The sequence below is a fragment of the Ranitomeya imitator genome, chromosome 1, assembly GCF_032444005.1.
Source record: "Ranitomeya imitator isolate aRanImi1 chromosome 1, aRanImi1.pri, whole genome shotgun sequence".
Classification (NCBI taxonomy): domain Eukaryota; kingdom Metazoa; phylum Chordata; class Amphibia; order Anura; family Dendrobatidae; genus Ranitomeya; species Ranitomeya imitator.
The window spans coordinates 716,338,316-716,358,656 of record NC_091282.1 but is presented as its reverse complement, the minus strand read 5'-3'; the positions used below and the strand labels follow the sequence as shown (position 1 = coordinate 716,358,656).

The 20,341-nt window shown below is 41.7% G+C and overlaps 1 protein-coding gene across 3 annotated transcripts in view; it reads right to left on the bottom strand.

Moving 5' to 3' along the window:
- The window catches only part of FMN1 (formin 1), a 429,179-nt gene that overhangs the window by 133,244 nt on the left and 275,594 nt on the right, over positions 1–20,341 (bottom strand). For 2 of the 3 annotated variants that reach the window (XM_069732424.1, XM_069732428.1), the window contains 2 exons: positions 10,142–10,890; positions 9,917–10,061 (listed from right to left, as the gene is read on the bottom strand). The exons of the other annotated variant lie outside the window; for it this stretch is intronic. In XM_069732424.1, coding sequence (XP_069588525.1) covers positions 9,917–10,061; positions 10,142–10,890 — 894 coding nt within the window. The remainder of the gene's footprint in view (positions 1–9,916; positions 10,062–10,141; positions 10,891–20,341) is intronic. 3 annotated transcript variants of the gene reach the window in all.

Genomic DNA, 20,341 nt, shown 5'->3' with positions numbered 1-20,341 from the left:
ATTCACCCAGTGTGCCGTGATGGACACGTAACGTCCCTGGCCATGCCTACTGGTCCATGCATCTGTTGTCAGGTGCACCTTTGTGCTCACAGATTGCCTGAGTGCATGGACGATGCGCTCTTTAACATGCTGGTGGAGGGCTGGGATGGCTTTTCTGGAAAAAAAGTGTCGACTGGGTAGCTCGTAGCGTGGTACAGCGTAGTCCATCAGGGCTTTGAAAGCTTCGCTTTCAACTAACCGGTAGGGCATCATCTCTAACGAGATTAGTCTAGCTATGTGGGCATTCAAACCCTGTGTACGCGGATGCGAGGCTAAGTACTTCCTTTTTCTAACCAGAGTCTCATGTAGGGTGAGCTGGACTGGAGAGCTGGAGATCGTAGAACTAGCGGGGGTGCCGGTGGACATGGCAGACTGAGAGACGGTGGGAGATGGTATTGTTGCCGCCGGTGCCCTAGATGCAGTGTTTCCTACTACGAAACTGGTGATTCCCTGACCCTGACTGCTTTGGCCTGGCAAAGAAACCTGCACAGATACTGCAGGTGGTGCGGAAAATGGTGGCCCTACACTGCCGGAAGGGATGTTGCGTTGCTGACTAGCTTCATTGGCCGAGGGTGCTACAACCTTAAGGGACGTTTGGTAGTTAGTCCAGGCTTGCAAATGCATGGTGGTTAAATGTCTATGCATGCAACTTGTATTGAGACTTTTCAGATTCTGTCCTCTGCTTAAGGTAGTTGAACATTTTTGACAGATGACTTTGCGCTGATCAATTGGATGTTGTTTAAAAAAATGCCAGACTGCACTCTTTCTAGCATCGGATACCTTTTCAGGCATTGCAGACTGAGCTTTAACCGGATGGCCACGCTGTCCTCCAACAGGTTTTGGCTTTGCCACGCGTTTTGGGCAAGATACGGGCCTGGCAGATGGAACCTGTTGCGATGTTGATGCCTGCTGCGGCCCCTCCTCCTCCGCTTCAGAACTGCTGCCGCCTGCACCCTGTTCCCCCAATGGCTGCCAATCGGGGTCAAGAACTGGGTCATCTATTACCTCTTCTTGTAGCTCGTGTGCAACTTCGTCTGTGTCACCGTGTCGGTCGGTGGTATAGCGTTCGTGATGGGGCAACATAGTCTCATCAGGGTCTGATTCTTGATCATTACCCTGCGAGGGCAATGTTGTGGTCTGAGTCAAAGGACCAGCATAGTAGTCTGGCTGTGGCTGTGCATCAGTGCACTCCATGTCAGATTCAACTTGTAATGGGCATGGACTGTTAACTGCTTCACTTTCTAAGCCAGGGACGGTATGTGTAAAGAGCTCCATGGAGTAACCCGTTGTGTCGCCTGCTGCATTCTTCTCTGTTGTTGTTTTTGCTGAAGAGGACAAGGAAGCGACTTGTCCCTGACCGTGAACATAAACTAACGACGCGCTGCTTTGACATTTACCAGTTTCACGAGAGGAGGCAAAAGAGCTAGAGGCTGAGTCAGCAAGATAAGCCAAAACTTGCTCTTGCTGCTCCGGCTTTAAAAGCGGTTTTCCTACTCCCAGAAAAGGGAGCGTTTGAGGCCTTGTGTAGCCAGACGACGAACCTGGCTCCACAGCTCCAGACTTAGGTGCAATATTTTTTTTCCCACGACCAGCTGATGCTCCACCACTACCACTACCCTCATTACCAGCTGACAATGAACGCCCCCGGCCACGACCTCTTCCACCAGACTTCCTCATTGTTTTAAAAACGTAACCAAACTAACGGTATTTGTTGCTGTCACACAACTTGCACGGTGAGCGATAACTTCAGTATGATTTAGCTACCCCTTTACAGGTGGGTGAGACCACAACGAAAATCAGGCACAATGTTACACACTCTGTTGTTGGTGGCAACAAATGAGAGAGATGCCACACACGCAGGACTGTCACTGAAGCACAAATGTAAATATTAATCTCCCACTGATTTGATTTTTTTTTTTTTTCAGGGAGACTTTAGGAAAAAAAAAATAGAATAAAATGATTTTTTCAGGAAGAATTTAGAAACCAAATAAAATAAAATGATTTTTTCAGGGAGAATTTAGAAAACAAATAAAACAAAAAAAGGCTTTCTATGGCCCACTGAGTGAGAGATGATGCAACAGGAGTCAGGAGTGGCACACAAGCCCAGAGGCCAATATTTATCTCCCACTGATTGATGTAGTGATTTTTTCAGGTAGATTTTGGAACCCAAATCAAGCTAAAAAAATAATAGGCTTTCTATGGCCCACAATTGGAGAGAGAGAGATGGCACACCCAGGAGTCAAGACTGGCACACAAGCAGAAAGGGCAATATTAATCTCCCACTGATTTGATTTTTTTTTTTTTTTCCAGGGAGACTTTAGAAAAAAAAAATAAAAAAAAAAAAATGATTTTTTCAGGAAGAATTTAGAAACCAAATAAAATAAAAATGATTTTTTCAGTGAGTGAGAGATGACGCACACAGGAGTCAGGAGTGGCACACAAGCCCAGAGGCCAATATTTATCTCCCACTGATTGATTTATTGATTTTTTCAGGTAGAATTTAGAACCCAAATCAACCAAAAAAATAAATAGGCTTTCTATGGCCCACTATTTGTGAGAGAGATGGCACGCTCAGGACTGGCACACAAGCCCAGAGGCCAATATTAATCTCCCTTTTTTTTTTTCAGGGAGAATTTATAAACCCAATAAAAAAAATAATAAATAGGCTTTCTATGGCCCACTATTTGTGAGAGAGATGGCACGCTCAGGACTGGCACACAAGCCCAGAGGCCAATATTAATCTCCCACTTTTTTTTTTTTGTTCCAGGGAAAATTTATAAACCCAATAAAAAAAATAATAAATAGTCTTTCTATGGCCCACTATCTGAGAGAGAGAGATGGCACGCTTAGGACTGGCACACAAGCCCAAAGGCCAATATTAATCTCCCACTGATTGATTTATTGATTTTTTCAGGTAGAATTTAGAACCCAAATAAAGCAAAAAAAAAAAAAATAGGCTTTCTATGGCCCACTGAGTGAGTGATGATGCACACAGGAGTCAGGAGTGGCACACAAGCCCTGAGGCCAATATTTTTCTCCCACCGATTGATGTAGTGATTTTTTCAGGTAGATTTTATAACCCAAATCAAGCAAAAAAATAAATAGGCTTTCTATGGCCCACTGAGTGAGAGATGGCACACACAGGGATGGCACTCTAGCAGAAATGTCAATCTTAATCTCCAACAAAAAAAAACAAAAAAAAACAAAAAACAGGGTGTGTCCAACAATTACTATCTCCCTGCAGTAATCTCAGCCAGGTATGGCAGGCAGCAATAAGGAGTGGACTGATGCACAAATTAAATAAAAAGTGTGGACAAACAAACAAGATAGCTGTGCAGAAAGGAAGGAACAAGAGGATTTGTGCTTTGAAAAAAGCAGTTGGTTTGCACAGCGGCATACACACAGCAATGCAGCTATCAGGGAGCCTTCTAGGGCAGCCCAATGAGTTACAGCGCTGAGGGGAAAAAAAAAAAAAAATGTAGCTTCCACTGTCCCTGCACACCGAAGGTGGTGTTGGGCAGTGGAAATCGCTACAGCACAAGCGGTTTGGTGGTTAATGGACCCTGCCTAACGCTATCCCTGCTTCTGACGAAGCGGCAGCAACCTCTCCCTAAGCTCAGATCAGCAGCAGTAACATGGCGGTCGGCGGGAACGCCCCTTTATAGCCCCTGTGACGCCGCAGACAGCAAGCCAATCACTGCAATGCCCTTCTCTAAGATGGTGGGGACCAGGACCTATGTCATCACGCTGCCCACACTCTGCGTTTACCTTCATTGGCTGAGAAATGGCGCTTTTCGCGTCATTGAAACGCGACTTTGGGGCTTAAGTCGCGTACCGCATGGCCGACCCCGCACAGGGGTCGGATCGGGTTTCATGAAACCCGACTTTGCCAAAAGTCGGCGACTTTTGAAAATGAACGACCCGTTTCGCTCAACCCTAGTTATCAGCATTTAAATGGAAAAAACACACTTCTTCATTCCGGTTATACAATTTGGCATTAATTCCTGAGAAGCACCAGAAGGGTTAATAAACTACTTGAAAATTTTGAATATATTGAGAAGTGCTGTTTTTAAAATGTTTAAACGGTTGGTTGTTTCGAATATACAGCTCTGGCAAAAATTAAGAGACCACCACATCAAAACCCTGTCATGGGCAGCCCAATCTCCAGACCTGAACCCATTAACAACCTCTGGAATGTAATCAAGAGGATGATGGATAGTCACAAGCCATCAAACATAGAAGAACTACTTACATTTCTGAACCAGAAGCAGTGTGAAAGACTGGTGGAAAGCATGTCAACACACATGAAAGCAGTGATTAAAAATCATGGTTATTCCACCAAATATTGATTTATGAACTCTTCCCGAGTTAAAACATTAGTATTGTTTCTAAATGATTATGAACTTGTTTTCTCTGCATTATCTGAGGTCTGAAAGCACTTTTTTGTAATTTTGACCACTTTTCAGAAAAAAATACAAAATGTATTGCTTGGAAATTCGGAGACATGCTGTCAGTAGTTTATATAATAAATGAAAAATTTACATTTTACTCAAAAATATACCTAGAAAGAGAAAAATCAATCAAACTGAACATTTTACAGTGGTCTCTTAATTTTTGCCAGAGCTGTATAGGACTTTCAAAGTCACATCAAAACTGAATAGGTCCCTCAAAAATAGCTATTGTAAATTTCCTTGAAAAAATGAAAAATGACTGCTAAATTGTTAAACCTTCTAAAATGCTAACAAAACAACATTTTCCAAATGGCATTGATGTAAAGCAGGCATGAGGGAAATGTTACTTATTAATGCTTTTTGTGTGGTATGACTATCTGAATTAAAGGGATAATCATTCAAAGTTCAAACATTGCTATTTTTTTTACTTTTTGTAAAATGTCTAATATTTTTATAGATAAACGCAAAACATATCAATCTGAATTTACTATTATCAAAAAGCACAATGGGTCACGAAAAAACAGGCTCAAAATAAATGGGATACGTTGAAGCATCCCATAGTTATTGCCACATAAAGTGACACTGGTCAGACTTCAAAAATGTGGCTCGGTCACTAATGAGTTACATGTTCAGCTGAACCTGCCGGACCCAAACATCCAGTGTTTTGTACATCACTACAAATAATTTTAAAATAGATCTCTTTGGCCACCATCATCAAAGGCATGTGTGGAAACAAAAGGGCATAACATTTCAGGAAAAAAAAAAACATCTCGCCAACCATTAAGCATGGGGTTGGATCAATCATGCGTTGCATGTGTTGCAGCCAATGGCACGAGGAACATTTCATGGCTAGAGAAAAGAATGGATTCAATGAAATTTCAAGAAATTCTTAACGCAAACATAACACCATCTGTAAAAAAGCTGAAGTTGAAAAGAGGTTGGCTTCTACAAATGGATAATGATCCTAAACACACGTCCAAATCCACAATAGACTTCCTCAAAAGGCTCAAGCTGGAGTTTTTATAATGGCCCTCACAATCCCCTGATCAGATGATCATTGAAAATCTGTGGCTAGATCTCAAAATACAGTAGCAGTGCATGCAAGATGACCCATGAATGTCACATAACTGGAAGAATTTTCCCAAGAAGAATGGATGAAAATCCCTCAAACAAGAATTGAAAGACTCGTGTCTGGCTACAAAAAAGGTTTACAATCTGTGATACTTGCAAAAGAGGGTGCTACTAGGTACAAACCATGCAGGGTGGTAAAACACTTAAATAGGCCCAATCTACTTTTTGCAATTTTTAAAATGTAAACAGTGACAATCTATTTATATTTTTATTGCCTGAAAAACAAAGGAAATGTGTCATCTTTAAAGGGAACCTGTCACCCCCAAATTGACGATGAGCTAAGCCCACCAGCATCAGGGGCTTATCTGCAGCATTCTGGAATGCTGTAGCTAAGCCCCCAAAGTATCCTGAAAGATGAGAAAAAGAGGTATTATACTCACCCAGGGACGTTCCTGCTGCTGTCCAGTCCGATGGGCCTTCGCGGTCCAGTCTGGGGTCTCCCATCAGCTTACGATGACGTCCTTTTTTTGTCTTCATGCTGCGGCTCCGGCGCAGGCGTACTTTGTCTGCCCTGTTGAGGGCAGAGCAAAGTACTGCAGTGTGCAGGCGCCGGGTTCTCTCTGACCTTTCCCAGCACCTGCGAACTGCAGTACTTTGCTCTGCCCTCAACAGGGCAGACAAAGTACGCCTGCGCCAGAGCCACAGCGTGAAGACAATTAGAGAACATCATCGTAAAAAGATGAGAGGCCCCGGACCGGACTGCGACGTCCACCGTAGCGGGACCGCCCCTGGGTGAGTATAATCTAACCTCTTTTTCTTATCTTTCAGGATATATCGGGGGACTTATCTACAGCATTACAGAATGCTGTAGATAAGACCCTGATGCTGGTGGGCTTAGCTCATCGTCGATTTTGGGGGTGACAGGTTCCCTTTAACTTCAGCTCTTTTAGAGATCATTTCATCTTCAACTTGCTTAACTATTCACAGTAACAATAATTTTGACTACGGGTGCCCAAACTTTTACATGCCACTATGTACAGCTAAGTAACCACACAAACAAAAATCTTTAGTTTGCGCCTCTGTTAACATCAAAGTTAGTGTGACCTTCGTTTGGCGATATGCGTGACACTTACATTTTTTATATTTCTCAGGATGTTTTAAGGAATGTTAATTTTTTTTTTTTTTTTTTAGAAACCGTATAAAAATATTTATTGAGGTGCCAAACATTTAGTATTGGTGATATGACACATGTACGTGTTAACCTACAATGACTTGTATACACTGCATAACCTAAATGCCATATTCTATGATCTGTAAGCAGACACTTTACTGTTGAGCTCATGATCTAAAGCCTCTGAGCTATGACTGCATGACCACAACACAGAATTTCTCTCATGGGACAATCCCCAGTCAAGCTGTAGTGACACATCTCTCCACTAACACAGGACGCTGGTACTTCTGTTCTAAAGCTCAGAAAACATATGCAAGCAATTAGGGAGGTCCAAGGGGGAGAAGACGCCAGTGAGGCCGTTATGCTAACCCCAGTCTTGAGCTTTGATATGTTAATCATGGTGCTGACAGATGCAGGGAGATGGATCACAATTCTTCATATCTCAAAAACATCCTGGTGTGTGATCACAACATTTTACAAACCTGCAAGTCTGCTTTTGCTGTTGAGTCCCAAATCAATTAATTTATAACAGAAAGTTAAAAAAAGACACAAGATAAAGTTGAAGTCACATTCTTTTAACTGCATAAATCATATTTCTAGTTACTTTGTAAAAGAGCAGAAAACAATCACAGCTCACAGAACCACTTCTGCTTATGGCCATGTTGGAGAACCTATAGCAATGGACAATAAGACAGCATCAACCAGTCAGGAAAAGTTAAAAAAAAATTGTAAATCTTATTAAATTAACACAACTATCAATTTTAACAGTAACTGGCCATTTACTTTAGGCATAGGATTTTGGGGGTGGCAGGTATAGTGCTTAAATTATGGACAATTCTTAACTAATTACCTACATTAAGTCATAGTTATTGTGGTGCTGCTTGACTATGGGGCAAGTACTCCCAATGTACTCTTCATTTACTTTCATATACAGTACAGACCAAAAGTTTGGACACCTTCTCATTTAAAGATTTTTCTGTATTTTCATGACTATGAAAATTGTAAATTCACACTGAAGGCATCAAAACTATGAATTAACATGTAGAATTATAAACATAACAAAAAACTCTGAAACAACTGAAAATAGGTCTTATATTCTAGGTTCTTCAAAGTAGCCACCTTTTGCTTTGATGACTGCTTTGCACACTCTTGGCATTCTCTTGATGGGCTTCAAGAGGTAGTCAAAGGAAATGGTCTTCAACAATCTTGAAGGAGTTCCCAGAGATGTTTATCACTTGTTGGCCCTTTTGCCTTCACTCTGCGGTCCAGCTCACCCCTTACCATCTCGATTGGGTTCAGGGCTGGTGACTGGAGACCAGATCATCTTGCGTAGCACCCCATCACTCTCCTTCTTGGTCAAATAGCCCTTACACAGCCTGGTGGTGTGTTTGGGGTCATTGCCCTGTTGAAAAATAAATGATGGTCCAACTAAACGCAAACCAGATGGAATAGCATGCCGCTGCAAGATGCTGTGGTAGCCATGCTGGTTCAGTATGCCTTCAAATTGAAATAAATCCCCAACAGTGTCACCAGCAAAGCTTCCCCACACCATCACACCTCCTCCTCCATGCTTCACGGTGGGAACCAGGCATGTAGAGTCCATCCGTTCACCTTTTCTGCGTCGCACAAAGACACGGTGGTTGGAACCAAAGATCTCAAATTTGGCTCATCAGACCAAAGCACAGATTTCCACTGGTCTAATGTCCATTCCTTGTGTTCTTTAGCTGAAACAAGTCTCTTCTGCTTGTTGCCTGTCCTTAGCAGTGGTTTCCTAGCAGCTATTTTACCATGAAGGCCTGCTGCACAAAGTCTCCTTGACAGTTATTGTAGAGATGTGTCTGCTACTAGAACTCTGTGTGGCATTGACCTGGTCTCTAATCTGAGCTGCTGTTAACCTGCGATTTCTGAGGCTGGTGATTCGGATAAACTTATCCTCAGAAGCAGAGGTGACTCTTGGTCTTCCTTTCCTGGGGCGGTCCTCATGTGAGCCAGTATCTTTGTAGTGCTTGATGGTTTTTGCAACTGCACTTGGGGACACTCAAAGTTTTCCCAATGTTTCAGACTGACTGACCTTCATTTGTTAAAGTAATGATGGCCACTCGTTTTTCTATTCTTAGCTGCTTTTTTCTTGCCATAATACAAATTCTAACAGTCTATTCAGTATGACTATCAGCTGTGTATCCACCAGGCTTCTGCACAACACAAATTGATGGTCCCAACACCATTTATAAGGCTAGAAATCCCACTTATGAAACCTGACAGGGCACACGTGTGAAGTGACAACCATTTCCAGTGACTACCTCTTGAAGCTCATCAAGAGAATGCCAAGAGTGTGCAAAGCAGTCATCAAAGCAAAAGGTGGCTACTTCGAAGAACCTAGGATATAAGACCTATTTTCAATTGTTTCACACTTTTTTGTTAAGTATATAAGTCCACATGTGTTAATTCATAGTTTTGATGCTTTCAGTGTGAATGTACAATTTTCATAGTCATGAAAATCCAGAAAAATCTTTAAATAAGAAGGTGTGTCCAAACTTTTGGTCTGTACTGTATAATCATAATATTCATGTCACAATATATCAAAATTCCAGGTCAAGTCTGAAATATCCTATGTTTTTTAATCTTTTTAATATTATTAGGTCAAAACCAATTAACCCAAGGATACAAATGTATCACAAGTCGATCCCCGTTTATGGTGTAATATCCAATTTACTTGTTTCTAATAAAAAAAAACAAGGTCATACAAGGCCAATGATTAATCTTCTGAAATAAAATTAGTTCATGGATAATGTCACTGCAGCAATTGCTTACATGATCCACTTTACAGTTTACCAACTTTAGCAGCTTTACAGCATAAACAATAGAAATAGTACTTGAGATGTATGCAAAAAGCGACATGCTGGAGGAACACAATAGGGTCTCTAGTGCATTAATTCTAATAGAAGTAGCAATCACAAAACACAAAATACTTTAAATTTGGTTAGTCAAACATAGATTATACAGCAAGCGGTCACAGAATAGGGTTTGTAGCAATATTTACCTGATCGATTGCTACTGTGTTTTTTTTCAAAACTATATATCCACACCTATATACATACATACATACATACCTCCATCTACACACACACATGAATGTGTTTGACAGAACGTTTACACAAAGTAGAATTCACAACGTAGAATTCACCTTTTTTGCTTTTGTCTTCTTCTCATAAGTCTCCGATAGTGGCTTTTTCTTTTGCTGAACACTGGGTTTGCAGAAGAGGTCTTCAAATTCTTTGGTATCTGCAATTTCTGGCTCCTTCAGCGAATCCCACAAAGAAGGATTGGAACTAAATTTGCGTAAGACACATCAAGTCACATTTCTACTATAGTGTAGATTTATTTCACTTTAGTCTTGATTATTTATTACCTGTTGGTCTTAAGCTGAATTCTTGTCCAATAAAGCGGCTTCATTGGGCATCCAGGCTCTACTAGGGGTTTGCGAGGTGGTGTTTCTCTTGATAAAAATCCCCCCAAAAGAGAACCAAAAGCAGGAGGTGGTGGAGGACCAAAGCCTGGAGGTGGCGGCGGTGGAGGAGGACCAGAACCAGGAAGTGGTGGCGGTGGAGGAGGGCCAAAGCCTGGAAGTGGTGGCGGTGGTGGACCGGAGCCTGGAAATGGTGGCGGTGGAGGAGGACCAAAAGCTAGCAAAGGTGGTGGTGGTGGAATGATATTTGCACTGGGAAAAGGAGGAGGAGGAGGAGGAGGAGGAGGTGGTGGTGGTGGTGGTTGAAACTGACCTCCAAAGGTAAAGGGGAGTGGAGGAGGTGGTGGAGGCAAAATGTTAGCTAGCTCCTGAGTTTCTGTGGGGCTTATTAGGCTTTGATTCAGTGATGGGATGTTTAGTTTCTTAGGAATTATGTGGTTGTTCTTTTGAGTTTTGTTCTCCTCATCACTAGGTTTCAGAAAAGTGTCTCTGTCAGTCTGTATATAAACACTGCGGAATGTCTTTGGTGGGTTCTCATCTTCGGTTGAAATACAGGCATCCTTAACTTCACCCTTTCCTTTATTCAGTCTGTTTTCCAATTCCTCTCGCAAGCTCTGTATAGTTTCCTCCAGCCTTGAGGATTGCACAGCCTGCTCTCCTCGTACATTGAAAATTTCAACTTCAAACTGTGACTACAAAATAAAAGCAAATGATCAACATTGCAGGATATATACAAGCAATGAGAATTTCAAGAATATTATAGGAAATGCATACAAATAGTATTGTAGGTAAAAAATAAAAAAATGAGTACGGTATATTAGTCTTTACATTACATAACATAAGAGGTTTAAGAGTAAAATACATACATACTGGTCAATATGTAAAAGATACCGGTAACATAGTAACATAGTAACATAGTTAGTAAGGCCGAAAAAAGACATTTGTCCATCCAGTTCAGCCTATATTCCATCATAATAAATCCCCAGATCTACGTCCTTCTACAGAACCTAATAATTGTATGATACAATATTGTTCTGCTCCAGGAAGACATCCAGGCCTCTCTTGAACCCCTCGACTGAGTTCGCCATCACCACCTCCTCAGGCAAGCAATTCCAGATTCTCACTGCCCTAACAGTAAAGAATCCTCTTCTATGTTGGTGGAAAAACCTTCTCTCCTCCAGACGCAAAGAATGCCCCCTTGTGCCCGTCACCTTCCTTGGTATAAACAGATCCTCAGCGAGATATTTGTATTGTCCCCTTATATACTTATACATGGTTATTAGATCGCCCCTCAGTCGTCTTTTTTCTAGACTAAATAATCCTAATTTCGCTAATCTATCTGGGTATTGTAGTTCTCCCATCCCCTTTATTAATTTTGTTGCCCTCCTTTGTACTCTCTCTAGTTCCATTATATCCTTCCTGAGCACCGGTGCCCAAAACTGGACACAGTACTCCATGTGCGGTCTAACTAGGGATTTGTACAGAGGCAGTATAATGCTCTCATCATGTGTATCCAGACCTCTTTTAATGCACCCCATGATCCTGTTTGCCTTGGCAGCTGCTGCCTGGCACTGACTGCTCCAGGTAAGTTTATCATTAACTAGGATCCCCAAGTCCTTCTCCCTGTCAGATTTACCCAGTGGTTTCCCGTTCAGTGTGTAATGGTGATATTGATTCCCTCTTCCCATGTGTATAACCTTACATTTATCATTGTTAAACCTCATCTGCCACCTTTCAGCCCAAGTTTCCAACTTATCCAGATCCATCTGTAGCAGAATACTATCTTCTCTTGTATTAACTGCTTTACATAGTTTTGTATCATCTGCAAATATCGATATTTTACTGTGTAAACCTTCTACCAGATCATTAATGAATATGTTGAAGAGAACAGGTCCCAATACTGACCCCTGCGGTACCCCACTGGTCACAGCGACCCAGTTAGAGACTATACCATTTATAACCACCCTCTGCTTTCTATCACTAAGCCAGTTACTAACCCATTTACACACATTTTCCCCCAGACCAAGCATTCTCATTTTGTGTACCAACCTCTTGTGCGGCACGGTATCAAACGCTTTGGAAAAATCGAGATATACCACGTCCAATGACTCACCGTGGTCCAGTCTATAGCTTACCTCTTCATAAAAACTGATTAGATTGGTTTGACAGGAGCGATTTCTCATAAACCCATGCTGATATGGAGTTACACAGTTATTCTCATTGAGATAATCCAGAATAACATCCCTCAGAAACCCTTCAAATATTTTACCAACAATAGAGGTTAGACTTACTGGCCTATAATTTCCAGGTTCACTTTTAGAGCCCTTTTTGAATATTGGCACCACATTTGCTATGCGCCAGTCCTGCGGAACAGACCCTGTTGCTATAGAGTCACTAAAAATAAGAAATAATGGTTTATCTATTACATTACTTAGTTCTCTTAGTACTCGTGGGTGTATGCCATCCGGACCCGGAGATTTATCTATTTTAATCTTATTTAGCCGGTTTCGCACCTCTTCTTGGGTTAGATTGGTGACCCTTAATATAGGGTTTTCATTGTTTCTTGGGATTTCACCTAGCATTTCATTTTCCACCGTGAATACCGTGGAGAAGAAGGTGTTTAATATGTTAGCTTTCTCCTCGTCATCTACAACCATTCTTTCCTCACTATTTTTTAAGGGGCCTACATTTTCAGTTTTTATTCTTTTACTATTGATATTTTATTTGAAGAACAGTTTGGGATTAGTTTTACTCTCCTTAGCAATGTGCTTCTCTGTTTCCTTTTTGGCAGCTTTAATTAGTTTTTTAGATAAAGTATTTTTCTCCCTATAGTTTTTTAGAGCTTCAATGGTGCCATCCTGCTTTAGTAGTGCAAATGCTTTCTTTTTACTGTTAATTGCCTGTCTTACTTCTTTGTTTAGCCACATTGGGTTTTTCCTATTTCTAGTCCTTTTATTCCCACAAGGTATAAACCGCTTACACTGCCCATTTAGGATGTTCTTAAACATTTCCCATTTATTATCTGTATTCTCATTTCTGAGGATATTGTCCCAGTCTACCAGATTAAGGGCATCTCTAAGCTGTTCAAACTTTGCCTTCCTAAAGTTCAATGTTTTTGTGACTCCCTGACAAGTCCCCCTAGTGAAAGACAGGTGAAACTGCACAATATTGTGGTCGCTATTTCCTAAATGCCCAACCACCTGCAGATTTGTTATTCTGTCAGGTCTATTAGATAGTATTAGGTCTAAAAGTAGTATGAAATAAAAACATGTGTAACATAAGTATGCTTTCCACAATCCTGCAAAGTGAGGGATCAGTCCCAGAACTCAGCAAAACAATTCCGGGACACAGTGTGCCAGCGCATGCGCACTAATGCTTTTTGGCTTTGCCTGCAGTTGGGCAAAGCATACTGCGCGTGCGCAAGGCAAGATTGCCTTGCACAGGCGTGTACTACGGAGGACAGAGAATGAACTTCAATCCAATATTGCGGCCAGCATGCAGCCAGTGGGTAAGGAAAGGGTGAATCAAACACCCGAAAAATCCACCCATATGACTGAAAACTGGTCCCACCAAATTCAGGTGACAGGTTCCCTTTAAAGGGACTCTGTCACCTGAATTTGGCGGGACTGGTTTTGGGTCATATGGGCGGAGTTTTCAGGTGTTTGATTCACCCTTTCCTTACCCGCTGGCTGCATGCTGGCTGCAATATTGGGTTGAAGTTCATTCTCTGTCCTCCATAGTACATGCCTGCGCAAAGCAATCTTGCCTTTGTGCAGGCATGTACTATGGAGGACAGAGAATGAACTTCAATCCAATATTGCAGCCAGCATGCAGCCAGCGGGTTATGAAAGGGTGAATCAAACACCCGAAAACTCCGCCCATATGACCCAAAACCAGTCCCGCCAAATTCAGCTGACAGGTTCCCTTTAATATTGAGGAGTAATTAGTTGCTACATACCTGGAACAAATGAAGATTATTCCATTAGTTAACATCAGTACAAAAAGGATTATAGAATTTTGATTTAGAAATTTTATATAATTCCATGGAATGACCATTTCAAATACAGCAAAAAATTTTGCGTGTATTAAAATGATTGAAAAAAAGGAAACAAATCTAGAACTATATTACTTCCATAGTTGATCATTATACATCCAAAATCCATTTTTTCACCAATGACAGGGCATTAAAGGGAAACGGTCTTTGGTTTTTGATATGTTATCAGAGAGGAACATGATTTATGGGATAAGATGCTGATTCCAGAGATGTGTCACTAGGCTGTGTGCTGCTGTTTCAATAAAATCAATGTTTTATTAGCAGAAGATTATCACTGCCTGGACTAAATGTCTTGTGCCTTCTGATCAACTGCCTTTTGTTACCGACAACTGTAAATAGAAATCTGCCAATCAGTGGTATGGGTGGGGTTATACAGAGCACAGCATACAAAGCTCTGCTAGATCTGCAGGAGTGAAAACTGTGATTCTACCATAATTGCTGTATCCAGCCAGATGTTGCAGCATAGTGGATGGGATTTGAAGAAATCCCATCTCTATGTGTGCACCTGCATCCGTGGCTTCCCTGCGGAGACGGACATGCGGCGCGTCTTTCCAGACTGTAGCATGTCAATTTATCTTGCGGAGACGCTCAGTCTCCTCCAGATAAACATCCCAGTACAATGTATTGAGAGCGGGGATTCCGCATGGTTCAATGAACACAATTGCGGAGCGGACATGTGCAACGCTCAAAGCGCTGCCAGTTCCTAACCATGGGAACATACTCTAAAAAAAGGTTGCGTGGGCTCCCATGCAATTTTCTTAACCAGCAGAGGTAAAGCCAATGGCTGAGGGTTGATGTTAATATTCTGGGAAGGAGCCAATAGCCATAAAGGTTCCCAAGCTATTAATATCAGCTCACAGATGTTTGCTTAGCCTTTACTGGCTAATTTACAGGGGAACTCCTGGAAAAAAATTGACATGGGGTCCACCTATAAAATTGAACCATCAAAGGCAGACAGCTGCAGGCTGATATCATTAGACTGAGAAGGGGCCATAGATGTTGGCACCACCCAGGCTAGAAACATCAGCTCTCAGCCGCCCCAGAAATTCTGACAGTTACCCTCACGCTCTTCCAACTTGCCCTGTAGCGGTGGCAAGTGGGGTAATATTTGTGGGGTTGATGTCACCTGTGTATTGTCAGGTGATATTAAGCCCACAGATTAGTAATGGAGACGCCTCAATAAGACACCTATCCATTGCTAATCTTATAGTTATATGGTAAATAAAGACACTGCCAGAATAAAGTCCTTAATTAATCTTAATTAACCATACTTACTGCATCGCATAATCCCCAAATCCCTGCAACAAAATATTAATAAACCAACATATCATACTCCCTGTCTGCCGTAGTCTATTTAATAACGAGTACCCCATGATGATCTCGAATGTAGAACAGTCACATCGGGAGATGTGACTGCTCTATACGGCCTCCGGCGAAACACAGTTCACCAGAGCTCATGCTCTCACGGCACCGCTGCGTGAGAATTTTCTGACAGCACGAGCTGCGGTGAGCTCTCACGGCGGCGTAGTGATACACTGTAGGAGGATACCTCCTGTCAGTGTATCGCCGGAGCCGGATAGAACGGTCACATCTCCTGATGTGACTGTTCTACATGTGAGATCGTGGTGGAACACTCGATATTAAATGGACTACGGCGGAAAAGTAAATATATGGTGGTTTATTATTTTATTTTTATTGCAGGAGATCGAGGGCGTCGGGGAATTAGGTGTTTGGGGAGTATGAATGTTGTATGTGTTTTTTTTATACTTGAACACAGTCGCCGGATGATGGGACTACTGCCCCATCATCGGCTCATGCCATCACTGTCATATGTGACACCAGACAGACGGATGGGAGCAGTAGTCCCAACAGATGATGCCTGGCTACACACACACACACACACACACACACACAAACACCTGCACACAGCCACGCGCACGCACCCGCAGACACCAACAAAGACCAGCACACACACAGACACACACACACAAAGAGACACAAACAAACAGACACACACACACACAATCAAACAGAGAGACACACACAGACACCCACAGATACACACACATACCTACAGACAGACACGCACATATTCTCCTCCCACACACTCTTTTCCTCCCTATCTGCAGCATTTTTGGCACACAAATCCGCAGCGAATTTACAGACCCTTTTACACCTGCGGTTTAGCTGCGGATTTGACTGACTCAATGCAAGTCAATGGGTGCAGAAATGCTGCAGATCCGCAAAAAGAATTTACATGCTGCGGAAAATAAAACGCTGAGAATCAGTGTGGAATTTTCCGCAGCATGTGCACACCAATTCTGGATTCCCATTTATTAACATTGCCTGAGCACTCATTGCAGAATTGGTGCAAGTCCACGCATAAAAACCACTGTGAATCCGCAACAAAATCCGCAACGTGTACACATAGCCTAAAGTATCTGAGGGGAAAAAGTGGAAGTATTTGGCTTTAACGTAAAAGGGCAGAATTAGCCTTTGCTATGTCATCAGTTACATAGGTATCTTCATGTTCTCTGCACCATATATGGAACCTTGGATTATAAACTTAATGTTCCACTGAACATTTATCACTACAAGAATCCACAAAAATACATGTTGTGAAGAATGGCTTTGCCAATAAGTCTTGCAAGAAAAAGAACAAAGAATAAACTAATGGCTTGAATGATAAACTGTGTGTTCTGAGCATCCATTCCCAGCTTTTGACTTAAGCCATGTGCAAAGTTGTATACATTGGCAACAATGCACAAAAAACAAGCGGCATAAAGACAGATTTTATTTTCCATATTGTAAACTTTTCGACTAATGTTAATCTCTCCTTTCTAATGAAGTCAACGTATTAGGGATCTGGAGCACAGATGAAACCGATGGCTGATAAAATGCCTCTCCACTTTTTTCTAGGACTTAATAATGCATCATATTTTCCCAACAATGTTTTGTAGTCATAGAGCAATTCTATTTGTGCGCGAGCAAGGGGAAAAATTTCCATGTAATGTGGCATGGGTCATTAAATGGTAATTCTGCGGGGTTCTCTCATCATCATCATCAAATTGCCCTCAATTAATAATGTCTATCTGGCAGTTGGCAAGAGACTAAACAACTTGCATCTGGTCGGAATTAAGACAAGTAACCATTTTTGTTCAGAAAACATTGCAAACAATTTTTCAAAACAGGTTTGCTTTTGAGAGAGAGACACATCCGTATGTAATACATTGGTTACTAGAGAATGCAGAGCTTAAAAAGGTAATTTAGTTAAACATTTAAGAGCCAGAAAATACAGTTGTTAAAAAACAAAAACATAGAAAATGGTCACTCGAGTACAAAGTACATAACCAACAATACAAACTATTTCCTATACTATATACTATAACTATTTATATACTTTTCACTGTGTGGTTTGTACAGTATATGCCCATCATACCGCACTCATACGACCTGTCTTTATTGCCCATAGCAGCCAGGGCTCCGCTTTGATTAAACCAGAACAGCTTGAAAAATTAAGGAGGACCAACAAACCCTTTCTTGACAATCGTGTGGTTCTCTTTGCACAGGGCAGTGGTGTTGTGTCCCAGGAAAACAGCAAAAAATTGTGATAATGGAGGTCTGTTCTTTAAGTGGTAATTCACCGGATTGTTTTGCTGACCCGAATGGGGCACAGAATGCATACTGTATGGAACTAAATGTCATATGCACTGCTGGACAAGTATGCCCTATTTATAGTATTAGTAAAATACAGCTGTATGTCTTCACTAAGGGGAGTGTACGTGAATGAATATGCTAATTGCCTCTTCAAAGAAAAAGAGTACTTGAGCTCTATAGCGCCACCTATTGCAAGTAGCAATCCTACAAGTCACAATCGACCCTTTAACGAGTCTTGCAATATGACTTAGGATAAGAGCCAAATTAAAAGTCCTTTTTCTCTAAAGAGGCAATTTGCATATTAAATTTCCCAGAGGAGCATTGCACGGCGAATAAGCCTCCTTACCTTGACAAGCCAGAGCTGGCATGTCACTCTCCATAAGGAGAAACCTTTCCCCTTAAGGTACCTTCACACTCAGCGACGCTGCAGCGATACCGACAACGATGTCGATCGCTGCAGCGTCGCGGTTTGGTCGCTGGAGAGCTGTCACACAGACAGCTCTCCAGCAACCAACGATCCCGAGGTCCCCGGGTAACCAGGGTAAACATCGGGTTACTAAGCGCAGGGCCGCGCTTAGTAACCCGATGTTTACCCTGGTTACCAGCGTAAAAGTAAAAAAAAAAAAAACAAACACTACATACTTACCTACCGCTGTCTGTCCCCGGCGCTCTGCTTCTCTGCACTCCTCCTGCACTGGCTGTGAGCACAGCGGCCGGAAAGCAGAGCGGTGATGTCACCGCTCTGCTTTCCGGCTGACCGACGTTCACAGCCAGTGCAGGAGGAGTGCAGAGAAGCTGAGCGCCGGGGACAGACAGCTGAAGGTAAGTATGTAGTGTTTGTTCTTTTTACTTTTACGCTGGTAACCAGGGTAAACATCGGGTTACTAAGCGCGGCCCTGAGCTTAGTAACCCGATGTTTACCCTGGTTACCAGTGAAGACATCGCTGGATCAGTGTCACACACGCCGATCCAGCGATGTCTGCAGGGAGTCCAGTGACGAAATAAAGTTCTGGACTTTCCTCAGTGACCAACGATCTCCCAGCAGGGGCCTGATCGTTGGTCGCTGTCACACAACGATTTCCTTAACGATATCGTTGATACGTCACAAAAAGCAACGACATCGTTAACGATATCGTTATGTGTGAAGGTACCTTTAGACATGAATGAATAGGAATTCGGTATATCAGGGCACCAGCAGTGGTGTTGTGCCTGTATAATAGGTACACATCAGAAGAAAGACGAGAATTAAAGAGAACTAAACTACCCACTTAGCATTAAAATGTATAAATTTTATTCAAATATTTAAAAGTATAGCCAAATAGGAAGCAACACATATATAGAATGGAAGAAAATTAACTTAAAGCAGAGCTGGGCAAAGTGCAGCCTGCAGACCACACCAAAAGACAGCCGAAGGGATGAAAACAGTATCCCAAAGTACGAAGCCATCAGCTCCTTTTTCCACTAATCGGCATGTGCAACAGACAGCAGATGTGATGACGTTACTACATTGTGTCTGCTGTGAGAGACAATACAGCGGAGACCAGAGGGCAAGGAGTATGGGAGCGAGGTAGAAGTATTTTATTTTTTTTTTTTTTCATATGTGTATGGAATGTTTCTATGTACATAGGAGGCTACGTGAGGGCTCATATTGTATATAAGAGGCTATGTGGGGGTAATACTTGATATAGGGGGCTTAAAATGTCTAAAAAGGACTGTGGGTTCATACTGTCTGTAGAGGGGCTGTGTGGGGGCTCATACAGTGAGATATCGATACATATATGCTAGCCACACAGTGAGATATCAGCATTCTTAAATTGTGCTTAATATTAGGTTAAATAATAAATATAGAATAATAGGTATATATTTTTTTTTTTAAGATTAACATTGAACAGATCAATTTCAGCCTATTGATTCGGCCCTCCACAATCAGGGTCTCATGTGGCCTTTAAGAAAAATCCACTGACACCCCTCGGTTTAACCTTTTATCATCATTGGATGTACCAGTACATCCTATTTTGCATTGTGTTCCCTCAAATGGACATTTGAATGACCTTCAGCAAACACCGTAAAAAAAAAAAAAAAACTAAATACATGCCAAAAAACTATGCTTTTTTATCATACAGCCGAACAAACAGTGAAATAAAACATGAAAAACAAATTTAAATAAAATTGGTATTGCTGAAAATGTGTTCTTATTCCGCAAAAAAGCAAGCCACCATACAACTCAATCAGTGGAAAATAAAAGAATTCTAGCTCTGAATATAGCAATGCAAAAAAAAAAAAAAAGTTTTTCTAAAAAAATGTTTTTATTGTCAAAAAGCTGCAAAGCATAAAAAAATAAAAACATTATATATATGTGGTATTGCTATAATCGTATTGACCCGAAGAATAAAGCTGCCTTATCACCTTTAGTACATGGTGAAGGGAAAAAA